Here is a 25,279-nt window from a genome sequence, read left to right as displayed (position 1 = left end):
ATAAATCGGAATCTGAGGTGTGTGTCCTTGTTATCCAGATTTTCCAGGGATGATTGTAGGGCCAGGGAAATGTCATCTGCCATCTGTGACGGTATGTGAATTGTACTGGATCAAGGCAATCTGGGAGGCTGCAGTTGATGTGTGCAAGGGGAGAATTGAGGAGAAACATTTTCATCAAGAGGTTGGCAAGGTTCAAATTCATTGCATGAAAGTGTGGTAGAGACTTAAAACCCTACAGCATTTAAGAAGAATGTACAATATGTACTTGAGGTGTTGTAATTTACAGGATAAAAATCAAGAGCTAAGAAATAGAATTAGGTCTTTTATGCCTTGCACAGGCATGATGGACCAAATTACTTCCTTCTGCGTTTCAAATATACAGAGGAACCTCGATTATCCAAACGACATGAGCGGGGAGTATTTTGTCGGATAATCGAATGTTCGCTGAATCAAATGTTCGCTGAATCGAATGCTGGATAACACAGTTTAGTCAAGCATCGAGACCTTGCAATCTTGTCAGATAATCCGAAATTCAGATAATTGAATGCCAGGTAATCAAGGCTCCTTGATTAAATAACTTCTTAAAAAATGCACATATGGACACTTTTTTACATTATATATTGGCATTGTGTTTGCTAAGACACTATTTATTTATGCAATGTTTAATGATGGGCGTATCAACTGTATTAATCAACTTCCATTTGACTTCCTCTTTTTTGTTGACATAAGAAAGTTTGATAGTAATTCCAGACTATTTCATAGAGTAACAGAGTTATTGTGGCATAGGAAGTGGTTATTCTGTCCATCATGTAGATGCTAATTCTCTGTAGATCAATCCAATCAGTCCCTTTGTTCTGCTATATTCCCATATTCTAATATTTTTATTTTGCTCAAGTGATCATAAATTTCCTTTTGAAATCATTTATCTTTTGTGATTCCACCACCCTTGTAGGCTGTGAATTTCAGATCATTATCACTTGCCACTTTTAAAGTTTCTACTTGACATGCTTCGCTCAAAACGTGTGTACCCTGATCATTGTACTATCAGCAAATGGGAACAGGTATTGTTTGACTAATTTATTTAAACATATTATAATCTTTTACATTTCTATCAAATTGCACCTCAATTTCCTTTTCTCCAAAGAAACAAAAAGCTTCTCCAATCTAACTTTGGAGATAAATTCCCTTATTACTGCAAACAGTCTGATATTTATCTTTTGCACTATCTCAAAGGCTGTCATATCCTTTCTAAAGTGATGACCATAATGGGACACAACATTGTAGTTACTTGGAAGGGTTCAGCATTACTTACTTGCTTTTGTATTTATTGCCTTTATTCAAAATGCACAAGACCCTATATGATTTGTTAATTGCTCTCTTATGTCCAGTAATCTTCAAAAATCAATGTACGTGAACCCTGAGGTCAATATACACTAAATGTACACTGTTTAGAGCCATTTAGTGTATATTGACTGTCACTATTCCTTTTGGCAAAGAGGATCACCTCACACTTCTACTGTATTAAATTCCATATTCCACTTGTTTGTCCATTCTGCTAAACTACATTCTACTGTTATCAATGCCTATCATCTTCACTGCCAGCTCACTTCCAAGTTTGGAATCAGAAATTTTGAAATATTACATTGCATTCCATTATCCATATTATTTAAATACATAAATAAATGTTTCAAGTATTGACACTGAGGGAATGTTTTTAGAAAAGGCTTCGTTCTTGGAAAGAATGAAAACTAACCTTTAAGGACAGATGGGCAAGGGGACACCAGTTATCTGATGTCATGAGTATGTATCCCATGGCCATTGGCCAAAAAGTTTCAAACAATTGATTGGTAAAGCAGAAATGCCAGCCTCCAAAATAAATGCATATCCATTGGAATAGGTGGGGAGAGAGGGATTTAAACAAGAGCAGAGGGGCGAGCCAACATCACTCGAGGGAAGACCAGGAGTTCCCCTACATCAGCCTAGGTGAAGAACAAAGACGGCTGCCATCAAAGATTGCAAAACCTGCGCCCCCACTCCTCCAATTCTACACAATGCCTTTGGGATTAGTATCCTCATCTGTTGTGGATTGTATACTTCCTAATTAACTAATGTATCATATCAAAACTGTCTAACAAACTACAAATAGCTACAAATCATAGAACATAGAACAATACAGCGCAGAACAGGCCCTTCGGCCCTCGATGTTACTCCGACCTGTGAACTATTCTCAGCTCATCCCCCTACACTATCCCAAAATCATCCACGTGCTTAGCTAAGGATTGTTTAAATCTCCCTAATGTGGCTGAGTTGACTACATTAGCAGGTAGGGCATTCCACGCCCTTACCACTCTCTGCGTAAAGAACCTACCTCTGATATCTGTCTTAAATCTATCAACCCTCAATTTGCAGTTATGCCCTCTCGTACAAGCTGACATCATCATCCTAGGAAAACGTCTTTCTCTGTCTACCCTATCAAATCCCCTGATCATCTTGTATGTCTCTATCAAATTCCCCCTTAGCCTTCTTCTTTTCAATGAGAACAGACCCAAGTCTCTCAGCCTTTCCTCATAAGTCCTTCCCTCCAGACCAGGCAACATCCTCGGAAATCTCCTCTGCACCTTTTCCAATGCTTCCACATCCTTCCTGTAATGGGGCGACCAGAACTGTACACAATATTCCAAGTGTGGCTGCACCGTGTTTTGTATAGTTGCAGCATGATATTGCGGTTCCGGAACTCAATCCATCTACAAATGAAACCTAACACACCGTATGCTTTCTTAACAGCACTATCCACCTGGATGGCAACTTTCAGGGATCTATGCACATGAATTCCAAGATCCCTCTGCACATCCACACTACCAACAATCTTTCCATTGACCCAGTAGTCTGTCTTCCTGCTATTCTTCCCAAAGTGCATCACCTCACATTTAGCTGCATTGAACTCCATTTACCACCTCTCAGCCCAATTCTGCAGTTAGTCCAAGTTCCCCTGCAACCTGTAACATTCTTCCAAACTGTCCACTACTCCACTGACTTTAGGACCGTTGTTGTGGTTCTGTTCGCCGAGCTGGAAGTTTTTATTGCAAATGTTTCGTCCCCTGGCTAGGCGACATCATCAGTGCTTGGGAGCCACCTGCGAAGCGCTTCTTTGATGTTTCCTCCGGTGTTTATAGTGGTCTGTCCCTGCCGCTTCCGGTTGTCAGTTTCAGCTGTCCACTGTAGTGGTTGGTATATTGGGTCCAGGTCGATGTGTTTGTTGATGGAGTTTGTGGATGAATGCCATGCCTCTCGGAATTCCCTGGCTGTTCTCTGTCTGGCTTGCCCACGATAGTAGTGTTGTCCCAGTCGAATTCATGGTGCTTGTTGTCTGCGTGTGTGGCTACTAAGGATAGCTGGTCGTGTCGTTTCGTGGCTAGTTGATGTTCATGTATGCGGATTGCTAGCTGCCTTCCTGTTTGTCCTATATAGTGTTTAGTGCAGTCCTTGCATGGTATTTTGTACACTACATTTGTCTTGCTCATGTTGGGTATCAGGTCCTTCGTTCTGGTGAGTTGTTGTCTGAGCATGGCTGTTGGTTTGTGTGCCGTTATGAGTCCTAGGGGTTGCAGTAGTCTGGCAGTCAGTTCCGAGATGCTCCTGATGTATGCTAGTGTGGCTAGTCCTTTTGGTTGTGGTATGTCCTCGTTCCGTGGTCTTTCTCTTAGACATCTGCTGATGAAGTTGCGCGGGTATCTGTTTTTGGCGAATACCTCGTATAGGTGTTCCTCTTCTTCTTTTTGCAGTCCTGGTGTACTGCAGTGTGTTGTGGCCCTTTTGAATAGTGTCCTGATGCAGCTTCGTTTGTGTGTGTTGGGGTGGTTACTTTCATAGTTTAGGACTTGGTCTGTGTGTGTGGCTTTCCTGTATACTCTTGTAGTGAATTCTCCGTCTGGTGAATTCTCTGTACCATCACGTCTAGGAATGGAAGTTGGCTATCCTTTTCTTCTTCTCTCGTGAATCGGATTCCTGTGAGTGTGGCGTTGATGATCCGGTGTGTTTTTTCTATTTCCGTGTTTTTAATGATTACAAACGTGTCATCGACATATCTGACCCAGAGTTTGGGTTGAATTTGTGGTAGGACTGTTTGTTCTAACCTTTGCATAACTGCCTCTGCTATGAGTCCCGAGATTGGTGATCCCATGGGTGTTCCGTTGATTTGTTCGTATATCTGGTTGTTGAATGTGAAGTGTGTTGTGAGGCACAAGTCCAGTAGTTTAAGTATGCCGTCTTTGTTGATAGGTTCAGCGTCCTGTTTTCTGTTCTGTATGTCCAGTAGGTTGGCTATTGTTTCTCTGGCTAGGGTTTTGTCAATCGAAGTGAACAGTGCCGTCACGTCAAATGATATCATGGTTTCTTCTTTGTCTATGTGTATATTTCTGATGATGTCCAAGAATTCCTGTGTTGATTGTATAGAGTATTTGGATCCGCTGACCAGGTGTTTCAGTTTCTGTTGTAGTTCTTTGGCCAGTTTGTATGATGGTGTCCCTGGTAGTGATACTATGGGTCTGAGTGGGATGTCTGGTTTGTGTACTTTAGGTAATCCATAGAATCTGGGGGTGTTGTTGCTTTCCGGTTTCATTCTTTGTAGGTCAGCTCTGGTTATCTGTCCGTTTTTGTAGATTCCTTAGTGTGTTATTTATCCTATTGGTGAGCTGTGGTGTGGGGTCAAACTCCCTCTTTTGGTAGGTGTTGGTATCTTCAAGTAGTTGTTGTGCTTTTTGGATGTAATCAGATTTATCTAGGATGACCGTCATTCTGCCTTTATCTGCTGGTAGTATGATTATGTTCTTATCGTTTCTTAGTGATTTCAGTGCTTCCCTCTCCTTGGTGTTGAGGTTATGTGTTTGTCTTTTCCTTATTATCATAGGTACGACAGTTTGTCTCACTGTTTGTTGTGTCTCTTCTGTCAGTCCATTGTTCCTGAGTGTGCATTCTAGTGCTGCTAGGAAGTCTGCTGTCTTGGCGTCCTTGTGGTTGTAGTTGAGCCCCTTGACCAGTATTGTTCTTACTGTGTCTGTGAGCTGTCTGTGGGAGAGGTTTTTAACCCAGGTGTGTGTTGTAGTGTCCTCTTTGTTGTGTGTTAGTTTGGCCATTTTTTCTTTTAGTGCCGTTTTTTTGCGGTGTGTTGTCCTGTTCTGTCCTATGGTGACAGCCTGTTCTATGGTCTGGGTCCATTCCTGATTCGTGGTTTTTGAAATTAACGACTTTTGGCGCGCAATTTCATGTCTGTATCTGTGAAGTCGGTTGTGCGCGTCTGTGATCATTACCTGGATCATCCTGAATCCGTTCTGCTGGGCTGTTTCCCTGGCTTGTGGATTGTTGACTGGTGGTCTGTATCTGACACATTGTGGAAGGATTCGATTCTTTCGGCATTCATGCAGGAACCGGAGTTGTTCGTATGTGGCGCTTAGTCGGTTATCAACAAAGACGGCATACTTAAACTACTGGACTTGTGCCTCACAACACACTTCACATTCAACAACCAGATATACGAACAAATCAACGGAACACCCATGGGATCACCAATCTCGGGACTCATAGCAGAGGCAGTTATGCAAAGGTTAGAACAAACAGTCCTACCACGAATTCAACCCAAACTCTGGGTCAGATATGTCGATGACACGTTTGTAATCATTAAAAACACGGAAATAGAAAAAACACACCGGATCATCAACGCCACACTCACAGGAATCCGATTCACGAGAGAAGAAGAAAAGGATAGCCAACTTCCATTCCTAGGCGTGATGGTACAGAGAACACCAGATGGAGAATTCACTACAAGAGTATACAGGAAAGCCACACACACAGACCAAGTCCTAAACTATGAAAGTAACCACCCCAACACACACAAACGAAGCTGCATCAGGACACTATTCAAAAGGGCCACAACACACTGCAGTACACCAGGACTGCAAAAAGAAGAGGAACACCTATACAAGGTATTCGCCAAAAACAGATACCCGCGCAACTTCATCAGCAGATGCCTAAGAGAAAGATCACGGAATGAGGACATACCACAACCAAAAGGACTAGCCACACTAGCATACATCAGGAGCATCTCGGAACTGACTGCCAGACTACTGCGACCCCTAGGACTCATAACGGCACACAAACCAACAGCCATGCTCAGACAACAACTCACCAGAACGAAGGACCCGATACCCAACATGAGCAAGACGAATGTAGTGTACAAAATACCATGCAAGGACTGCACTAAACACTATATAGGACAAACAAGAAGACAGCTAGCAATCCGCATACATGAACATCAACTAGCCACGAAACGACACGACCAGCTATCCTTAGTAGCCACACACGCAGACAACAAGCAACATGAATTCGACTGGGACAACACTACTATCGTGGGGCAAGCCAGACAGGGAACAGCCAGGGAATTCCTAGAGGCATGGCACTCATCCACAAACTCCACCAACAAACACATCGACCTGGACCCAATATACCAACCACTACAGCGGACAGCTGAAACTGACAACCGGAAGCGGCAGGGACAGACCACTATAAACACCAGAGGAAACATCAAAGAAGCGCTTCGCAGGAGGCTCCCAAGCACTGATGATGTCGCCTAGCCAGGGGACGAAACCTTTGCAACAAAAACTTCCAGCTCGGCGAACAGAACCACAACAACGAGCACCCGAGCTACAAATCTTCGCACAAACTTTGACTTTAGGACCGTCTGCAAATTTACTAATCCATCCACCTATGCCTGCGTCTAAGTCATTTATAAAATGACAAACAGCAGTGGTCCCAAAACAGATCCTTGTGGCACATCACTAGTAACTGGACTCCAGACTGAATATTTTCCATCAACCACCACTCGCTGCCTTCTTTCAGAAAGCCAGTTTCTAATCCAAACTAAATCACCCTCAATTCCATGCCTCTCCATATTCTCCATTAGCCTACCATGTGGAACCTTATCAAAGGCTTTACTGAAGTCCATGTATATCATGTCAACTGCCTTACATTCATCTATATGCTTGGTCACCTTCTCAAAAAACTCAATGAGGTTTGTGAGATATGACCTACCCTTGACAAAACCATGTTGACTATCTGAAATCAAATTGTTGCTTGCTAGATGATTATAAATCTTATCTCTTATAATCCTTTCCAAACCCTTTCCTACAATAGAAGTAAGGCTCACTGGTCTATAATTATCTGGGTCATCTCTGCTGTCCTTCTTGAACAAGGGCACATTTACAATCCTCCAGTCCTCAGGTACTAAACCTTTGGACAATGATGACTCAATTATCAAAGCCAAAGGCTCTGCTATTTCCTCCCTAGCTTCCCAGAGAATCCTCAGATAAATCCCCTGCGGCCCAGGGGACTTGTCTACTTTCACTCCTTCTAGAATTGATAACATCTGTCCGTAACTAATCTCAATCCTTTCTAGTCTAATATCTCGTACCTCATTTTTCTCCTCCACAATATTCTCCTTTTCCTGAGTGAACACCGATGAGAAATGTTCACTTAGTACCTCTCCAATCTCTATAGGCTCCACACTCAACTTCCCACTTCTGTCTTTGACTGGCCCCATTCCTACCCTAATCATCCTTTTATTCCTCACATACCTATAGAAAGCTTTAGGGTTCTCCTTTATTCTATTTGCTAAAGACTGCTTGTGTCCTCTTTGTTGCTCTTCTTAACTCTCTCTTTAAATCTTTCCGAGCTGACCTGTAACTCTCCATCGCCTCATCTGTACCATCTTGCCTCATCAACACATAAGCCTCCTTCTGCTTAACAAGAGATGCAATTTCTGTAGTAAACCATGGTTCTTTTACCTTATCACTTCCTCCCTGCCTGACAGAGACATACCTAACAAGGACACGCAATAGTTGTTCCTTAAGCCAGCTCCACATTTCGATTGCCTGCATCCCCTGCATTTTTGCTACCCCATTCTATGCATCCTAATTCTTGCCTAATCGCATTATAATTGCCGTTGTCCCAAACTCTTTTTGCTCCGTATGGTATCAACCAGAGGAAAGTTTTCTTCTGATTCCTCATTAACTTCCATTTTGTTAGGGCTCCTTGATGCTACAACCAGTCAAAAGCTGCCTTGATATCAAGTGCAGTCACCCTCACTCACCACACCTTTGGATTTTAGCTCTTTTTGTCTATGTTGGACCAAAGACATAATGAGATCCCAACAGGCTTAGTGGAACCCACCTATACATCAGTGACCAGATTATTGCCGATTAAGTGCTTCTTGAACACTGTCAAAGACACCTTCTACCACTTTGATGACAGAGGGTATACTGATGGATTTGAGGAGTCCTGCTTTTTTTGAACTGGTCATAATTTGGCAATTTTCCACATATCCTTTAGATACCATTGTTAAAGTTGGATTAATGAAATTCGCCAGCAGGAAGTCAATAGCATGAATCACTAGCACCAAGTTAAGCTACTATATACTGCTAAAAGTTAGTCTGCACTTTTAAAAAGGAGCATCATTTGTGAGCTTAACCTGAACAGAAATTACAGAAGAATAGCTTAACATTAGTGAGAGGGCACAATTCCAAGGTTTTCTGACAGTGGACTTGAAAGCTTTTGTAAAGGAGGCAAAAAGAAAATGTCCAATATTGATAGTGAATCAAACATATGTTCAGAACATAAATGGCGATGATGGAGAATGCCAGGACTGAAATTCCAAGGATCTGAAAGCAGTGTGCAAAGAAATTCAAAGGTCTTACGTGAGTGATCATGGTTACTTAATTAATCTTCACACATCATACCCTACCAACTGTTTTGCTAGGCACAGACATTGTTCAATTTACCACATCCCCAGTGCTCACCTATTAACAATTTTAAACTACCTAAATAAACATAGGGTAAACCCATACTATCATGCATGTAGATCCACTGCCAGTAGGCAAATGGGACTGGATTAGTTTAGGATATCTGGTCGGCATGCACTAGCTGGATCAAAAGGTCTGTTTCCTTGCTGTACATCTCTATGACTCTACGTCTTTCGAATCTCACAGTTTCTAGAAACTGTACAACCATGACAGACATATGAACAAAACAAATCACTTGCATTTCTCCTGTAAGACAAGGTATTACACAACCAGACACGAGGTCCTAACTGAAATATTTCCAGAGGCCGGTATCCTGTTACCAAGTCACGATTTATTTACACACAAGAGTCTTTGACATGGATCCAGCTCTCAGAGTCAACTGGATGGCTGACACACTGGTTCTTTTGTTTTCTTTTTTCTTATTTTTCTAAAACCCCTGTGTTTTTATTTAACCCCCACACTACCGCCTAACTGTGGTCGTGCTTATTTTTTTCCCAGCACCCATGGTGTATGTGTGCAGGTGAGAGACACAAGGTGCATGAATCTTTATTCAATTTCCACCACCAGGAAGATAGGAAAACACCCGAGTGGCCAGTGACAAGCAGTGCCCTTCACATCAAAGGGCAATGCTGTGTGATCAAACAGTGAAGGGGAGGGTAGGGACAAAATCAAAATAGAGTTGGAGGGGGAAATAATGCACTCCACTCCCTGCGGCGCCCACCTCTCCCTGAACAACTCCAGGGTGTTGGTGGACACCGCGTGCTCCTTCTCCAAGGACACCCGGGCTCTAACATAACCGCGGAAGAGGGGCAGGCAGTCGGCCCTAACGACCCTCTCCACGGCCCGCTGCCTCGACCTGTTGATGGCCAGTTTGGCCAGGCCCAGGAGCAGACCCACGAGGATGTCTTCAGACTTGCCCTCCCTCCTCCGTACCGGGTGCCCGAAGATCAGGAGCGTGCAACCAAAAGCAGAGGAGGAGGTTTTTGAGAAAATCAAAAAGGGAGTGCAAACGCCCACACCCAATATACACATGGTCCACGGATTCCACAGCGCCACAGAACAAGCAGTTGGGCTGGGAGTCCATGAACCACCGCAATCTGCGGTTGCAGGGGACCCTCCACCCCAGATCCCCGAGAGAAAGGGGGAGGACTCCCGCGTACAGAGCCCCCCCACTGGGGATCCCCATCGCCCGGTGGCAAATGGGCACGCCAAGGCGTGTCCAGACGGTGGATGAGGGAGAAGAGGTGGACGGTGTGCAGCAGCAGTCGATGTAGGACCCGCCTTTTTACGTACTTAAAAGGGACAAAATTAAAATTCTGGAGGCGGCTCAGGTTGTGGGGCACAGGCTCCCGCGGGAAGTACGGGACCTTGGGGCAAATGTGAAATTCCATCCAGACTGGGGTGAGCGCGGACGGGATCCCACCGCACACCTGAGTGTCCTCCAACTGGTGCACTCCGTCAGGTCCGAGCACTGCCGTTTTAAGGCGTCGGATGGCGGTGACCGCGTACCGTACTGCTCGCTGTGTCCAGCCCAGGCCCCCGGCACCCAGTACGTCCCCGACCCTGGTCAACCTCGCCGCCAAGGCCCTCCCCTCCGACAGCCACTCGAACCTGCGAGTACGGAGGTGCGGATTCCTGAGCAACGGCTCCCTGACGACAGCCGCTACTTCTGCCAGAGGGTAGGCGCGACGCGATTTGACCATGTTCCAGACAGTGGTCAGGTCCTGGTAAAAGACAGGCAGCGTCTTGAGGGCGACCTCCAAACTGTCACGGTCGACGAACAGGAGCTGCGTGTCGTAGTTGAGGTTACGCACCTGGTGGAAAAAATACGTCGCCAGGGTGCACCACCTAGGAGGAGACTCGACGTAAAGGTATCGCCGCAAGGTCTGAAGGCGGAAGGTCGCGACCTAGGTGCGGACGCACACCAGCGACTGACCGCCCTTCTCAATAGGGAGACTCAGAACCTGCGCGGCGACCCAGTGCATCTTTTTGTCCCAGAAGAAGTCGACCAACGTTCTCTGGATGTCAGCTACAAAGCCAGGAGTAGGGACCAAAGTGACCAGTCGGAACCACAGCATGGCGGCCACCAGCTGGTTTATGACCAGCACTCGACTCCTGTAAAATAGCACTCAGAGCAGTCCTGTCCAGCGGCCTAGGTGAGCCGAGAATTTGGCCTCCAGCTCCTGGCGGTGGGCCAGCCAGGACTCCTCAGCCGGGCTGAGGTAGACCCCCAGGTAGAGGAGATGGATGGTACTCCAGCTGAACCCCTGTAACTCCTCCAACAGAGAGTCCACCCACCACGGACCGACCAGTAGTCCGGAACATTTGGCCCAGTTGATCCTGGCGGAAGACGCTGCCGAGTACACGGCCTGGCACTCGCGCATCCTCCCCAGGTCAGCCGGGTCGGTGAGGAGCACGTCGTCGGCGTAGGCCGAAAGAACCCCCCCCGTGCCTGCGCCGTGCAGAACCAGCCCCGACAACCTCCTCCGCAAGAGGCGCAGGAAAGGCTCCACGTACAGGGAATACAGCTGACCGGACAGGGGGCAGCCTTGACGTACTCCTCTCCCGAAGCGAAGGGGCGCTGTCAGGGACCCATTAACTTTAAACAGACACTCTGCGGCGGCGTGCAAAAGTCGGATCCGGGCGACGAACTGCATCCCGAACCCGAATGCCCGCAGAGTCCCGAGCAGGTACTCGTGATCGACCCTGTCGAACGCCTTCTCCTGGTCGAGAGACAGGAAGGCGCTCGGCAGACCAGCCCGTCGACAGAAATGGGTCAGGTCCCGGACCAGGTGGACGTTGTGGTGTATCCTCCTGCCCGGGACTGTGTAGGACTGGTCCGGGTGAATCATGTGGGCCAGCACGGAGGCCAGGCGAGAAGACCCTGGCGAAGATTTTGTAGTCCGTGCTGAGGGAGACCGGACGGCAGTTCTTCAAAGAACGAAGGTCCCCCTTCTTTGGCAGCAGGACGATGACCGCCCTGCGCCAAGAAAGGGGCAGCTCTGCGGCATTTAGACAATCCCCCGGGACCTGTGCATAGTTGCTCCCCAGGACGTCCCAGAACGCCCTGAAGAACTCCACAGTCAGCCCGTCCAGCCCCGGGGAGTTGCCCCTCAAGAGCCAGTCGAGGGCGCCGACACTGGTTCTTCTCTGTCAGCCAGGGCTCTCTGATTGGACCAGATTAACAGCCCCAATCAGGGAACTCATATTTTATGAGTTCCATCTGGCTGACCTCATTATGATCACTATATCCCTCCACCTCTGAGTCTGAGGACATAGCCAGTTCTTTTTTTTATATATATAGCTGCGTCCGGGGAGGTTTTAGCATTGAGTTAGGTTCCTTTAAAGTCTGTCTCTGATACAAGAAGCAAGAAATGCACAATAAATTGTTTCTTGCTCTCGGAGCGTCTCAGAATAAAGCATCCTCTTCTTCAAGGCGACATCCACTGTGTCCATCTCAGATTCTGAGATATCTTCAATACTTAACGGAAAGGGAGAACCCATGGTTTCTGAAACTGTCAGAAAGGCTGTCGAAGAGCAATGCAATTTTGCTTCGCAATGCTTGCGAGGTTGTACTTTTCATATGGTCCATGTGCTTGTTCGGGTCAATAACACCTACTCAAACTTTATATGTCACTGGACCTGACTTCACATCAGCTATGCCCCTTACCCATGCAGGCCAAACCAGTGGTTCCTACAGCAAACTTTGTTCCCTGAAGTAAACTGTCTCTCTCGCTTGGTGGAGTCTTTTGTCCGTCATTGACATTCTTGATGCTGTTTCATCTCACTCCATCAGGTCCAGGAGGGTCAGATTTAACCTGGTATGGAGTCTTCTTTCCATTAGCAACTCTGCTGCAACTATCCCAGTAGTTGCAGGAGGGGTGGCCCTATAATCAAAAGCAATCTGGAATAGTTTGGTATCTAGTGAATCAGTAGGCTGTTTTGTTTAAATCTGCCTTCAAAGTTGGACTGTTGTTTCTGCCAGATGATTGGATGATGGTTGGTATGGAACTTTTGACTTTAGGAAATACTCAAATTTCCTGCTGGTAAGCAATGGCCCATTATCCGTGACCAACACTTCCAGGAGTCTGTATATTGCAAAAGATGTATGCAGTTTTTCTATCATTATCCCAGACAAATAAACTCTGTGCTTATTCAGACACTTTGAATGGGCATCCACAATGACAAAAAACATTGAGGCCATGAAATGACCTGCATGGTCAAAGTGTAACTAAGTCCAAGGTTTACCTGGCCATTCCTGTGAATGTAGGATAGAAGCTGGAGGTAAGTTTTGTCCTTGTTAGCAATCTGGGCATTGCATCCAATCCTGACCACCAGACATAATGTCTTCTTTTCAGAAACTACTGGATGACCTTGGTAGAGTTCAGCTAGTATCTGGCAGTGACTTTTTCTCAGATCAATCACTCTTGCTCCCATAAAAAAATACTTTACTCTACTGTGATCTGGATCCTCTGGGTCCAAAAATTCAGTTTGAGGCAATCCTTTGGTATCCCCATCACTACTAACTATTTCAATTTTGCCATGAACAGATCCTTCTGCATCCAAATCACATTGTCAGCTGTGACTGGAAGTTTGTTCAGAAAGTTTAAAACAATTACGGACTCTTCTAGTGGTGTATCTGCCACTGAGAGGTGGCTACGGGCATCCACATTGCTACTTGGCCACCCAGATGGTGTTCCAACTTGTAATTATATGCACTTATTATTGGAGCCCACTGCTGAATTTGACCTGAAGCAATGGGGGGTACTGTCTTGTCTTCTTAAAGTTGACCTGTCCTAGCATGGTATTAGTGGAATTTCCTGACTCCAAATGTGACTGCCAAACCTTCCTCCTCTATCTGGGTAATGCGATGCGTTAAGCAAAGTCCTGGGTGCAGATGCTATTGGATATCCCTCTCTATTGGGCCACGTCGGATATAATACTACCTCGATGCCATATCTCACTTGGGATAATAGTGAGCCAATACCTTAGAAGATGATAGTTGTTCCTACACTTTACTTAAAGCTATGGCTTGCCTATACAACCATTTCCAAGGCTGACCCTTTTTTGAGAATTGATGCAAAGGTGCCAAGATGGGGGCATGAACTTTCCCTACTAATTCACGAGCCCAAGGAAAGACCTAAGCTCCGGTACAGTCGTGGGAGCTAGGGCACCTTTGATTGCCCTCACTTTATCTTACAATGGGTGCAACCAAGTCTTGTCAACTCTGTACCCCAAGTCGGTCATGTGGGGTGTCTGGAACACACATTTTTTCCTTCTAAGATGTAAGCCCAGCTGAGAGAAACACCTAAGGACTATGTTCAAGTTCCTTGTTGATCTCTCCTGTTACTGGCATGTCATCCAGATAAATGGTGATCTGGGGTATACCTTGCAAAATATTCTCCATTGTCTGCTGAAAAATTGCACAGGCTGACAATATCCCAAATGGCAGTCTTGTATATTTGTACAAACCCTTATGGATATAAATTGTTGCATATTTCTGGCAATCCTCACATAACCGCAATTGCAAGTATGCATAACTCATGTCCAGCTTCGTGAAGGGCAGCCCACCTTGCCAGCTTTGCATGTAAATCCTCTATGGGAGGGATTAGGTATTTATCCAGCTGCAAAAAACAGTTTATCACTTATTGAAATTTTTCACACAGGCGAACCGACCTGTCGGGCTTCACAATTGGTAACACCAGTGTTGCCCATTCTGCAAACTGAACTGGTTTGGCGATTCCTTCATTTTCTAGCCCCGAGTTCTGCCTCTGCTCGTCTGTAAGGCAAATATCATTCGGTGGACCTTGCAGAATCATGAAATTGCTTCCTAGTCAATATACAAGGTGGCCCTGGCTCCTTTGATTGTCTCTAGATCTTCCCGAAAAATTTCCAGGTATTTAATTGTGACTACACTCAGGCAGCCATTCTGTAATCAAAAAATGTGAAGCCAATCTAGCTGAATCTTTCTCAGACATGTTTGCCCCATCAGGCTTGGCTCTGAGCCTTTTGCTACAATCAGCAGCTTCTTAAAAGACTGCAACCGAAATTGTACCCTTAATTTCTAAAGGTTCTCTTGTATAGCTTCTCAGTCTAGCTGAAGTCTTATGCAAACTTAATGGGTGGAGTCCATTGTGAATGTTGTTAAAGACTGGTTGTGCAATCACTGAAACGGCCACACCGGTAATGATCTCCATCAGAACTGGGTGACCAGTTAACCAGATGTTTATGTTAAATGGTTCTGATTTGGATGTTACTGAGCAATTTAATTGTTCCAAACCAGATGTAGGTGGACTTTCCAGAATGTACACTCTCCTGGATACATGCCTACAAGTTCTTTTACTCAACTTAAACCTAGTGGGATTCTATTGTTGTCTCGAGTCCGCATACCAGCAGAAACCACAATGGCTTGCTGGACTGGATCCTGAAGAAAACATTTGATGAGGATTGGCTTTGTTTAGGAGTTTGGCTGCAGGCTGACTTACAGTCCCTGTGTTTAGGATATGCCCTGATTGAGGCTATGCAATTGCCTTCACTCAAATGATGTTCCCAAAGCTCAGTTGCACTGGCAAAGGTGTCCACTTCCATTAAATACCATGCAACTCATATGGTCGCCCTGTTGCAGTTTCCAATGACAAAGCCAGTTTTAGTGTCCGTTGGAAGTCCAGTTGGGTGTCAGCTAGCTGGCACTTTTACACGATTACATCATTAATCCCATATACCAACCTATGACTCAGCATCTCATTAATGGTTAAACTAAAATCACATGCCTCTGCCAGTCATCTTAATCTAGTCAAAAATACAAATATGGATTCCTCTGGTTCTTGAATTGCTGAGTAAAACCGGTAGCATCTCAGAAGTAGAGGCAGCTTGCGTTTGTAATATTCTTTAACTGAATCCGTCAAACTCTTGAAAAGTTTCCATATTGGCTGCCTCAGAGAAACTTAGGCTCCTAACAATTGAAAAACCTGTGGGTCCACAAGCTATCAGGAGAATTAAACATTGCTTTTCATCTGCCCCAGTATAACTTCTCTGGAAAAAAGAAGTATTCTTTACACAATCTGGGACCAGTCTTCGATGGCAGGTTCAAACAAGTCAATCTTATCTAATAATGACATGATGCTAGAAATGCTTACCTCAAATAAAAGATGACTGCTGTGAGTGAATTTCTTAGGAGCATGCTTTTCACCTGTTGCCACTGAAATAATTCTTCAGAGGTTGGTATCCCATCACCAAGCCACTCTTTATTTACACATGGAGGGTCCTTGACATTGATCCAGCTCCCTCAGAGTAAACAGGACGTTTGACACTCCTATTTTTATCTTTCAGCCAGGGCTCCCTGAATGGATCAGATTAATGGTGGCCCACCTGGATGATCTTGTTACAATTACTCCATTAACTGGCATAGACAGACAGTTACATATATTACGGCAGTGAAAGATCCTAGCTATTGTTGGTAAGACCATAGTCAGTTCAGCTACTCAAACTATCAAAGATGATGGTATCTTCATACTTAATACTACTTTTCATATCCCACTTCCCTGCCACCCCATTTTCTTCTGATTTACAAAGAGCATTTAGGAAGCATATACTTCTACCTTTCTCACTCTCCCCACACAGCAAGGTAAAATTGTGCCTTTCTCATTTCAGATACCTAAGAAGTGCTGCCTGATCAGACAGTACAGGAATAGCAAGAAGACAGTGATGATGAAGACACAGCACCATCACTTTGTTTCACACTCTTCACCACCAGTTAAGAGGTTCATACACTCAATAATTTACAAGGCAATACAGAAGTGGAATCTCCAAGGGATGAGACACTATTCTGCTCATGCCCAAGTTTTGAGGAATGGCATCTTACTTTTTGATAAGGGTTTTGCAGTCTTCCTGACCTAAAGCAGGGATCATATCAGTGATTTTTAATTACAAATATCCTAGTGTCTACTTCAAGCACAGTTAAAGGACATATCGTATGCCCTTATCCAATATGACGGGTTATGCTCTTGCCTGCCTGTCAGTTGATGCTACAGGAGGCCGAACAGTTTCTGAATAATATGCCAACTTTACTTTAATGGCTTTAAGCTTTGAATGTCAAGAAAATAATTTTTATTGTTTTAGAAAAAAAATGTACATTTGGAAAACTTAAAACATGACAAAGTTCACTCTGACTAATGTCATGAAGATATGCTTTCTACAATATTAATTTATCACTTAATTTGCAGGACGTAAGAACTCTGAACTGTATACCTTTGTCTCCAGAAAAAGAGAATTCAACTAGGCCTAGCTGATCCAGGAAGAAACCTCAGTGCTAATAACTTGCGTGGAAAATGAATTTGATTGCAGTTCAGCATTTGGACAAACTGAACAAGTTTTGTTTTCCAGAACTTAACTTTTACTAGGCCCTTTGGGTTAAAACTTTGCAGCATTATTTTACCCCAGAGTTGGAAGAGTGTGTGCATGCATGCATTTTTAAAATATTAAATAATCTTTGCTTCAGTAAGATATTTTTACAATAAACTATTTTGAGTTTGTTAATTTAAGGAACTTGGTCTACTTGTTTCTGATTCTGAGCTATATACAGTCTAATATATAGCTGGGAATATTATCTTCCTTTTAAATTCAAACTTTGTTGTGGCCAGTGGTACCTGAGAAGGAAACAATCCATCTCTTCTCACTGTTGTAATGCTTTCAAGAATGAAATAACTCAGTATCTTGCATTACATACACAGATATAAAATTATTTCCATTCATCCTTAAAACCTATTTTATCCCAAGTTGAATTTCATCTTATTCCAAGAGCGGCATTACAAAAAAAAGACAGGAACTGATAATCTTATTTGCACCCACCTTCTTTTGCTATGTCATAAGCTTTTCTCAGACTTTTGTTTGCCTCTTTATATTGTTCATTTTCAAGCTGTTCATCCGCTAGCAATGTGTAAATCCTCCAGAGATTCGCACAGGCCTGTGCAAAGTGACAGCAGCCATTTTCATCATGCCATGGCTTTCCCACAGTGAGTTGATGGAATATCTCATAATGTTCAGCAGCTTTATCCAGCTGACCTGTAAAATCCAAATATTCACAAATATTAAGACAATCCAGTGACTCATTTTAGCTTTCAGAGATGTATGCGTAATTTAGGTCAGTAAAATACAAATCAGAAAACACAGTTTTCGAAACAAGATAGCAGTTTTCCTCAAAAGCTCACACAATGACTTGAATAATTTACCTTAACATTGCAAAGAAACTTCTGAATTCCAAACAGTTTACATTTTTCTTCAAAGTTTACCAAAGCTTGTGTTATTCCATCATGTCATACTAAACATAAAGTTCAGGAAGAGCAGTCTCCCTTACTCACCCGAGGCGCTTAATGTAGTGAAATTAACTAGCGACTTCACATGGCCTCATTTGTAAATTGTACATCTTATATACATTGATAACTTTGTCATGAATATATGAAACAAAGTGTACTTAATGGAAGATAAATATACAGACAAATAAAGCATTTTGTATTTGAATGTCAATTCTGAGCCAACTAATCTTTGCCGAGTTTACTTACTAACTTTAAAATAAATCAACTCCCTAAATATATTCAGTATTGAATAAATGCACAAATTGTTTATTTTCACAAAAATACCTGAATGCAGGAGGCTGAGGGGTGACCTTATAGAAGTTTAAAAAATGATTAGGGGCATAGATTTAAGGTGAGAGGGGAAAGCTTTAAAAGGGACCTGAGGGGCAATTTTTTTCACACAGACAGTGGTGTATAAATGGAATAAACTACCAGAGGAAACCGTAGAGGCAGGCATAATCACAACATTTAAAATTTAGTGAAATTACGGACCAAACACAGGCAAATGGGACTCATTCAGTTTAGGGAACCTGGTCAGCATGGATGATTTGGGCCGAAGAGCCTATCTGCATGTTGTGTGACTCTCTGCCATAAAATTAAATCAGGAGTAGGCCCTTTGGCCCTTTCAGTATTTTGTTCCATTTGCCTCAATTACAAGTGATCTTTTACATTGCCATTTTTCCCAATATCACAATATTTCTAACGTCTAGAAATGTTTTCATGTCTATTGAATATACTCAATGCTGAAGCTCCACAGCCTTTCTGGATAGCGAACTCCAAAGATTCTTTAACTTCTGGGTGAAGAAAGTTTCATCTTAGTCCTAAATTCCCTACCTCTGCCACTGAAACTGTATCTCCTAGTTCTAGACAGTCCTGTCAGGCCAAATATTATTCCTGAATCTATCCTGTCAAACCCAATAAGAATTTTGTATCATTTAGTAAGATCACTTCTTACTCTTTTAAATGTTACAACGTTCAGGCCTAATCCCCTCAAAAGATATTCACTCTATCTTAGCATCAGTTTAATTAACTTTTATTGGGCTGTCTCTATGGCAAGTATATCCTTCTAGTGCTGAAGAAATTCTACTGGTCTTAAAATATTAGCTCCCTTTCTCTCTTCACAGATGTTACTTGACTTGTTGGGTTTTTTTCAGCAGTTTGTTTTTATTTCAGATTTCCAGCAATCATAATATTTTGTTTACTTCCTTAAGGGGATAAAATTTATATACAATATTCCTGGTGTAATCTCACTAAGTTTCTATGTGATAGCAACAAGACTAGGCCGAACTATCTTCAGGGGCTTCATCAGCTGGACCTTCCCTTTATCATAAAGATATTCATTGATGACTGCACAATGTTCAGCATCATTCAGCACCATTCATGACTCCTGAGATACTGAAGCAGCTCATTTTCAAATGCAGCAAAATTGAACATTATCCAGGCTTGGGCTAAAATATGCCAGTTAACATTCATGTCATATAAATCCAGGCAATGACCATTTCCAATGACAGAGAATCTAACCACTGCTCCTTGGTATTCAGTGATGTCACCATCATTACATCCCGCACTATAAACATTCTGGAGGTTATCATTGATGAGAAACTGAACTGGCCTAAACATATAAATACAGTGGCTACAACAGCAGGTCAGAGGCTAGGAATCCCACAGTGAGTAACTAACCTCCTTACTCTTCAAAGGCTGTTCACTACCTTCAAGGCACAAGTCAGCAATTTGATGGAATATTCCCAGCTTCCTTGGATGAATTTAGCTCCAATAAATGGGCGGCACGGTAGCACAGCTGCCTCACAGCGCCAGAGACCCGGGTTCAATTCCCGCCTCAGGCAACTGTCCGTGTGGAGTTTGCACATTCTCCCTGTGTCTGCGTGGGTTTCCTCCGGATGATCCGGTTTCCTCCCACAGTCCAAAAATGTGCAGGTTATGTGAGTTGGCTATGCTAAATTGCCCGTAGTGTTAGGTGAAGGGGTAAATATAGGGGAATGGGTCTGGGTGGGTTGCACTTCGGAGAGTCGGTGTGGACTTATTGGGCCTGTTTTCACACTGTAAGTAATCTAATCTATAAAAAACACTCAAGAAGCTTGATACCATCCAGGACAAAGCAGCCCACTTGATTGGCACCATGTTCACAAACATCCACTCCCTTCATCACTAATGCTCAGGAGCAGCAGTACCTAACAACTACAAGGTACCCTGCAGAAATTCGCCAAGGCTTCGTAGATAGCACCTTCCAGCCCACAACCATTAAATCTAAAAGGACAAGGGCAGCACGTACAAGAAAACATGACCATCTGCAAATATCCTTTAAGCAACTCACCATGTTGACTTGAAAATATATTTGCTGTTTCTTCAGTGTCACTGCATCAAAATCCTGGTACTCCTGACTAATGACAGTATGTGGACTGCAGTGATTCAAGAAGGCAGTTCACCACCACCTTCTCAAGGGCAAAAGAAGGTGTACTTTTTAATCAAGCTCTATAGTATTCCTTCAGTTAGACCCTTTCTGTTTTGTGCTGTTTATTTATCTATTTGTGCCTTCAAAACATGTTTTTTTTTCCTCTGGCATAACTATGGTTACTAATGCATGCTTTCCTCTGGCTTCTATTGGGATGAGGGGATTTAACTTCATCCCTAATATTTGGATTTCCAAATATTCAGTCTTGCCTTAGCATTGGACTCTGAATTTAACCTATCCCCTTTAGCTGAGCATCAATCTATCACAGAGTAACAAATTTACTTTGAGGGCTGCACTTTAGGATCACCATCTGGTGTAACTGTGAAGATCCGTGAAACTCATAATGTTGCAGGAAGCACCAATCGATCTGGCAATTCAGACTTTTGATGCTCTCATTCTGCAGTTTCCATGGCAGGAGTTACAAAACATTTTTCTCTTTTCGATTTGATATCGCCAACATGCTAAGGTGCAGTTTGGATCATTCGAACCCTTTTCCAGCATCTCTGTACTCACGGAGGAAAAAGTGAGGACTGCAGATGCTGGAGATCAGAGTCAAGAGTGTGGTGCTGGAAAAGCACAGCTGATCAGACAGCATCCGAGGAGCAGGCGAATCGATATCTCAGGCATAAGCCCTTTATCAGGAATCTGGCTGTACTTTTCCAGCACCGTACTTTCAATCTCTGGACTCATGCTTGATTTGTCCAAGTTATTGACAAATATCTTTGGAAAAATCGTCTCTATCGTATAGTTGCTTCTCAGATGTCGTTATCTTTCATTAGCTCATCCTTTAGTTGCACAAATTCACAGGTTTCTGTGAGCTGAGTTAATAAAGTTACATATTGATCAATGGTCAGTGGGCTGTTTTTAACCTTTGTCCCTAATATTGAGCATGTGCTATCCATACATGATGTACACTTGGGGTTCAAAGTATTCCTTCAAAGCGTTTAAATGTTTTGCTGAGAGTATTTTCTGATCTTCCAAGAGATTTATTTTGGTAAACACTTTGAAACACTCTCTCTCCACACTGATAAAAGTATAGTGACTTGTAACTGTGCTGGCTTACTGGATAAATCCGTAGCTATTTTATACTTCAACCATTGCGTGTGAAACAAAATCTAACTTTGCTTGACAGGGACTGGGGTGGGAAAAAGCTGCCGCCATTTTCTCTTAATCTGTATTTTCATTGTGGCTTGCTTCTTTGTTTTTTTTAGTTTAAAAAAACTGCCAATCTAGCGATTTGGCATTGTGTTACTCATTAGGTAAGAAAATTAATTTTGTGTTATGTTCGTAAGAATTCCAGCTGTGAACAAATGTTTGCTTCATATAATCTCTTGATATGCACAATATGGGGCAGCAAGGTGGCTTACTGGTTAGGGACTGTGTTCGACTCCTGCCTCGGGTGACTGTGTGGAATTTGCACGTTCTCCCCGTGTCTGTGCGGGTTTCCTCCGGGTGCTCTGGTTTCCTCCCACAATTCAAAGATGTGCAGGTCATTGATAAATTGCCCACAGTGTTAGGTGCATTGGTCAGTGGTAAAAATAGGGGGATGGGTCTGGGTAGGATACTCTTCGGAGGGTCAGTATGGACTTGTTGGGCCTAAGGGCTTGTTTCCATACTGTAGGGAATCTTAATCTAGTCTAAATGCTGACTAGCAATGCCCACACACCATGAAAACATTTTTAAAAGAACTTGATTCCTGAATTAAAATGGTCTTAGTCTCTCTTGTTGTATTGAACAGTAATCAAACACTTCTCAAAAACCCTGAGTAAGATTTCTCATTCCCTAAAGGACATAGGCAATGGTACTTTCTCTGTACCACCATATTGGCCAGCATTCCCCAGCATTTCAGGGCAAAGGCTGCATGCAACTTTGGACTACACAGGCTGGCAATGATAAAGCACCAGTCTCACTACATGATTATGGCATATATTAAACTCACTTAAAATGTAATTCAGCACTTCAATGCTGCACTTTGAAGCTCATCAACAACTTACATTGTAATGCTGTCGCCAGGCTGCTTTGTGTACAGGAACTACATTTGCATTTATCCAAAATTTACAGAATCACAAATGCTGCTTTTTTAAGCCTTTAATTCTGCCTTGATGCCTTTAAAACCAAATTCCTTTTGTGAATAAATTCAATGACTTGGCTTCCACAGCCGTCAGTAGTACAGAATTCCACAATTTACTGGGCTTTGAGTGAGGACAACTTTCCTCACCAGTTCTAAATTGCCTAGCCCATAATCTGAGAGTGTGAGCTCTGGCTCTATACTTCCCAACGAGGGAAAGCATCTTCCTTGCATCCCTAATATCCAGAGGTGAGACTTTTACACATTTTAATCTGATCCCTTCTCATCCTTCTAAGGTCTAGTAAATACAGGCACAATCAAACTAATATCTCCTCGAAGGACAGTCCTACCATCCCTGCTATTAGCCTAGTGAAGCTTTGCTGCATTCTCTCTATGGCAAGTATTTCCTTTCTTAGCTAAGGAGACTAAAACAGCATGGAATATTCCAGGTATGGCTTCATAACTCCAGTATACATCCCTACTTCTGAACTCAAATCCTCTTGGAATAAAGATCATTTGCCTTCATAACTGTTTGCTGCACCAGTCTGTCTATACAGGGAAGCCAGATTGCTTTGTATATCCACAGTTCTCAATATATCACCATTTAAATAATACTCTTCCTTTCTGTGTTTCACACTTAAGTGTATAATTTCATGTTTAGCCATGTTGTACTGCATCTGACATTTGTTTACCCACTCGCTCGTCTAAATCACTTGAAGCCTCCTTGCATTCTCCTCACAACTCACAATTCCAACCAATTTTACTTTGACAGCAGACTTGTAAGTATTGCATTTGGTTCCTTTACGCAGGCCATTTATGTATACTGCGAGTAACTGGAGATTAAGTACTGACTCCAAATGTAGTCCACTATTCATGTTGCTACCCAGAAAAACAACCATTTATTCTTACTCTGCTTCCAATCTATCAAACAATTATCAATCCATGTGAATATATTATCCCCTATCCTGTGTGCTATGTTTTTTAACATGAACGCTTTATGTAGGAGCTTATCAAAAGTCCACTCAAAATCCAAATATACCAGATCCACTGGTTCTCCTTTATCTATTCTATTATCTACATACTATAACAACTCCAGTAGACCTGTTAAGCATGATTTGCTTTTCATAAACTCACCCTGGCTTTGTGCCTTTTAATGCTTCTCAAGTGGTCTGTTATTATGTATTTTAAAACAGACGGTAACATTTTTCCTATTACTGACGTTAGGCTAACTGTGATTCTTTGCTTCTTTCTCTGCCTTCCATTTTAAATAGCACAGTTACATTTGCTACCCTTCAATCTGTATGAATTGCTCCAGAATCGATAGAATTTTGGAATATAGTGCATCCAATATTTCCAGGGCCACTTCTTTAGGACTTTAGGATGCAGATCAATTATCAGGCCCTGGTGATTTGTTGTGCTTTAACTTCACTAATTTCGAGAAGACTATTTTCTTACTGTACTGATTTCTTTCAAATATAGTCTTTCACTAGATCCATGGATTCCTAGCATTTCTAAGAGGTTATTTGTGCCTCTTATGTGAAGACAGAGTTTTGTGTTCAATTCTTTTGCCATTTCTTTGTTGCCTATTTTCATTTCCTTTGTTTCTGACTGTAAGGAAACTACATTTATCTTCACTAATCTTTTTCTTTTCTCATGTTTATAGAAACTTTTAGTCAGTGTTTATGCAGTTTTACTCTCATACTCTATTTCTTCCTCGTTTTGTCCTGTTTTGCTGAATTTAAAATGCTCTCAATCCTCAGGCTTACTGCTTTGTTTGGCTATTTTATTTGTCTCCATTTTGGATCGAATGCTATCACTAATTTATTATGCAAGCTATGGTTGAGCCACCATTCATGTCTTTTCTTTTATTTTTGCACCAGCCAGGAATGAATAATTGTTGCAATTCATGCGCATGGTCTTTAAACACACTATCAATCCTTTTTAGTAAAATTCCCTAATCCATCCTTTCCAAATCACATCTCATACCATGTTAGATTGTTTATAAATTAGATTATAAATCTAGTTTCAGATGTGACTACTTCACTCTCCACCTTAATGAAGAATTCTGTCATACTATAGTCACTCCTCCCCAAGGGAGAAGACCAAGATTGTTATTTTTTTAATTTCACAATACCTACTCTAGAATAGTGTACTCTTTGATAGGTTCCTCACAGATTAGTCTTAAAAAAAAACTATTGGATACAGCATTCCAGGAAATCATCTTCCACATTATTGCTTGTTTGCTTTGTCTAAGTGCCCTTTATCACCACTGGGTGCAAGATCTCACCCTTCTGTTGTGTGGATGCAGTTGATACCAATAAACCTGGAAACACTAGCTGTGTCATGTTGCAGAGCTGTTGTCAAATGGTCCAGGCAATAGAATCGCAACTTAAGCAAGCCTATTGTTTGTTCAATTTTGTTGTCTCAATCTGTAACAGACTTTATTATGTTTCCTGGCTTCAGTAGGAGATTTCCTAATAGCAGGCTATGTTTCTGGCAGTGTTTCACCATTTGAATGTTTGAGAGGCTGTTCCTGTTGATG

At 42.8% G+C, this 25,279-nt stretch overlaps 1 protein-coding gene across 2 annotated transcripts in view; it reads right to left on the bottom strand.

Annotated features, from left to right (window-relative positions):
- The window catches only part of ttc29 (tetratricopeptide repeat domain 29), a 573,216-nt gene that overhangs the window by 353,615 nt on the left and 194,322 nt on the right, over window positions 1-25,279 (bottom strand). For both annotated transcript variants that reach the window (XM_043699397.2, XM_087986781.1), the window contains exon 6: window positions 17,697-17,909. In XM_043699397.2, the coding sequence (XP_043555332.1) occupies window positions 17,697-17,909 (213 nt within the window). The remainder of the gene's footprint in view (window positions 1-17,696; window positions 17,910-25,279) is intronic.

The sequence above is a fragment of the Chiloscyllium plagiosum genome, unplaced genomic scaffold (assembly GCF_037043375.1).
Source record: "Chiloscyllium plagiosum isolate Xiang-an unplaced genomic scaffold, Cpla_swu_hap1 HiC_scaffold_1, whole genome shotgun sequence".
NCBI lineage: Eukaryota > Metazoa > Chordata > Chondrichthyes > Orectolobiformes > Hemiscylliidae > Chiloscyllium > Chiloscyllium plagiosum.
The sequence above is the reverse complement of the archived record's forward strand: the minus strand, read 5'-3'. Positions and strand labels throughout refer to the sequence as shown.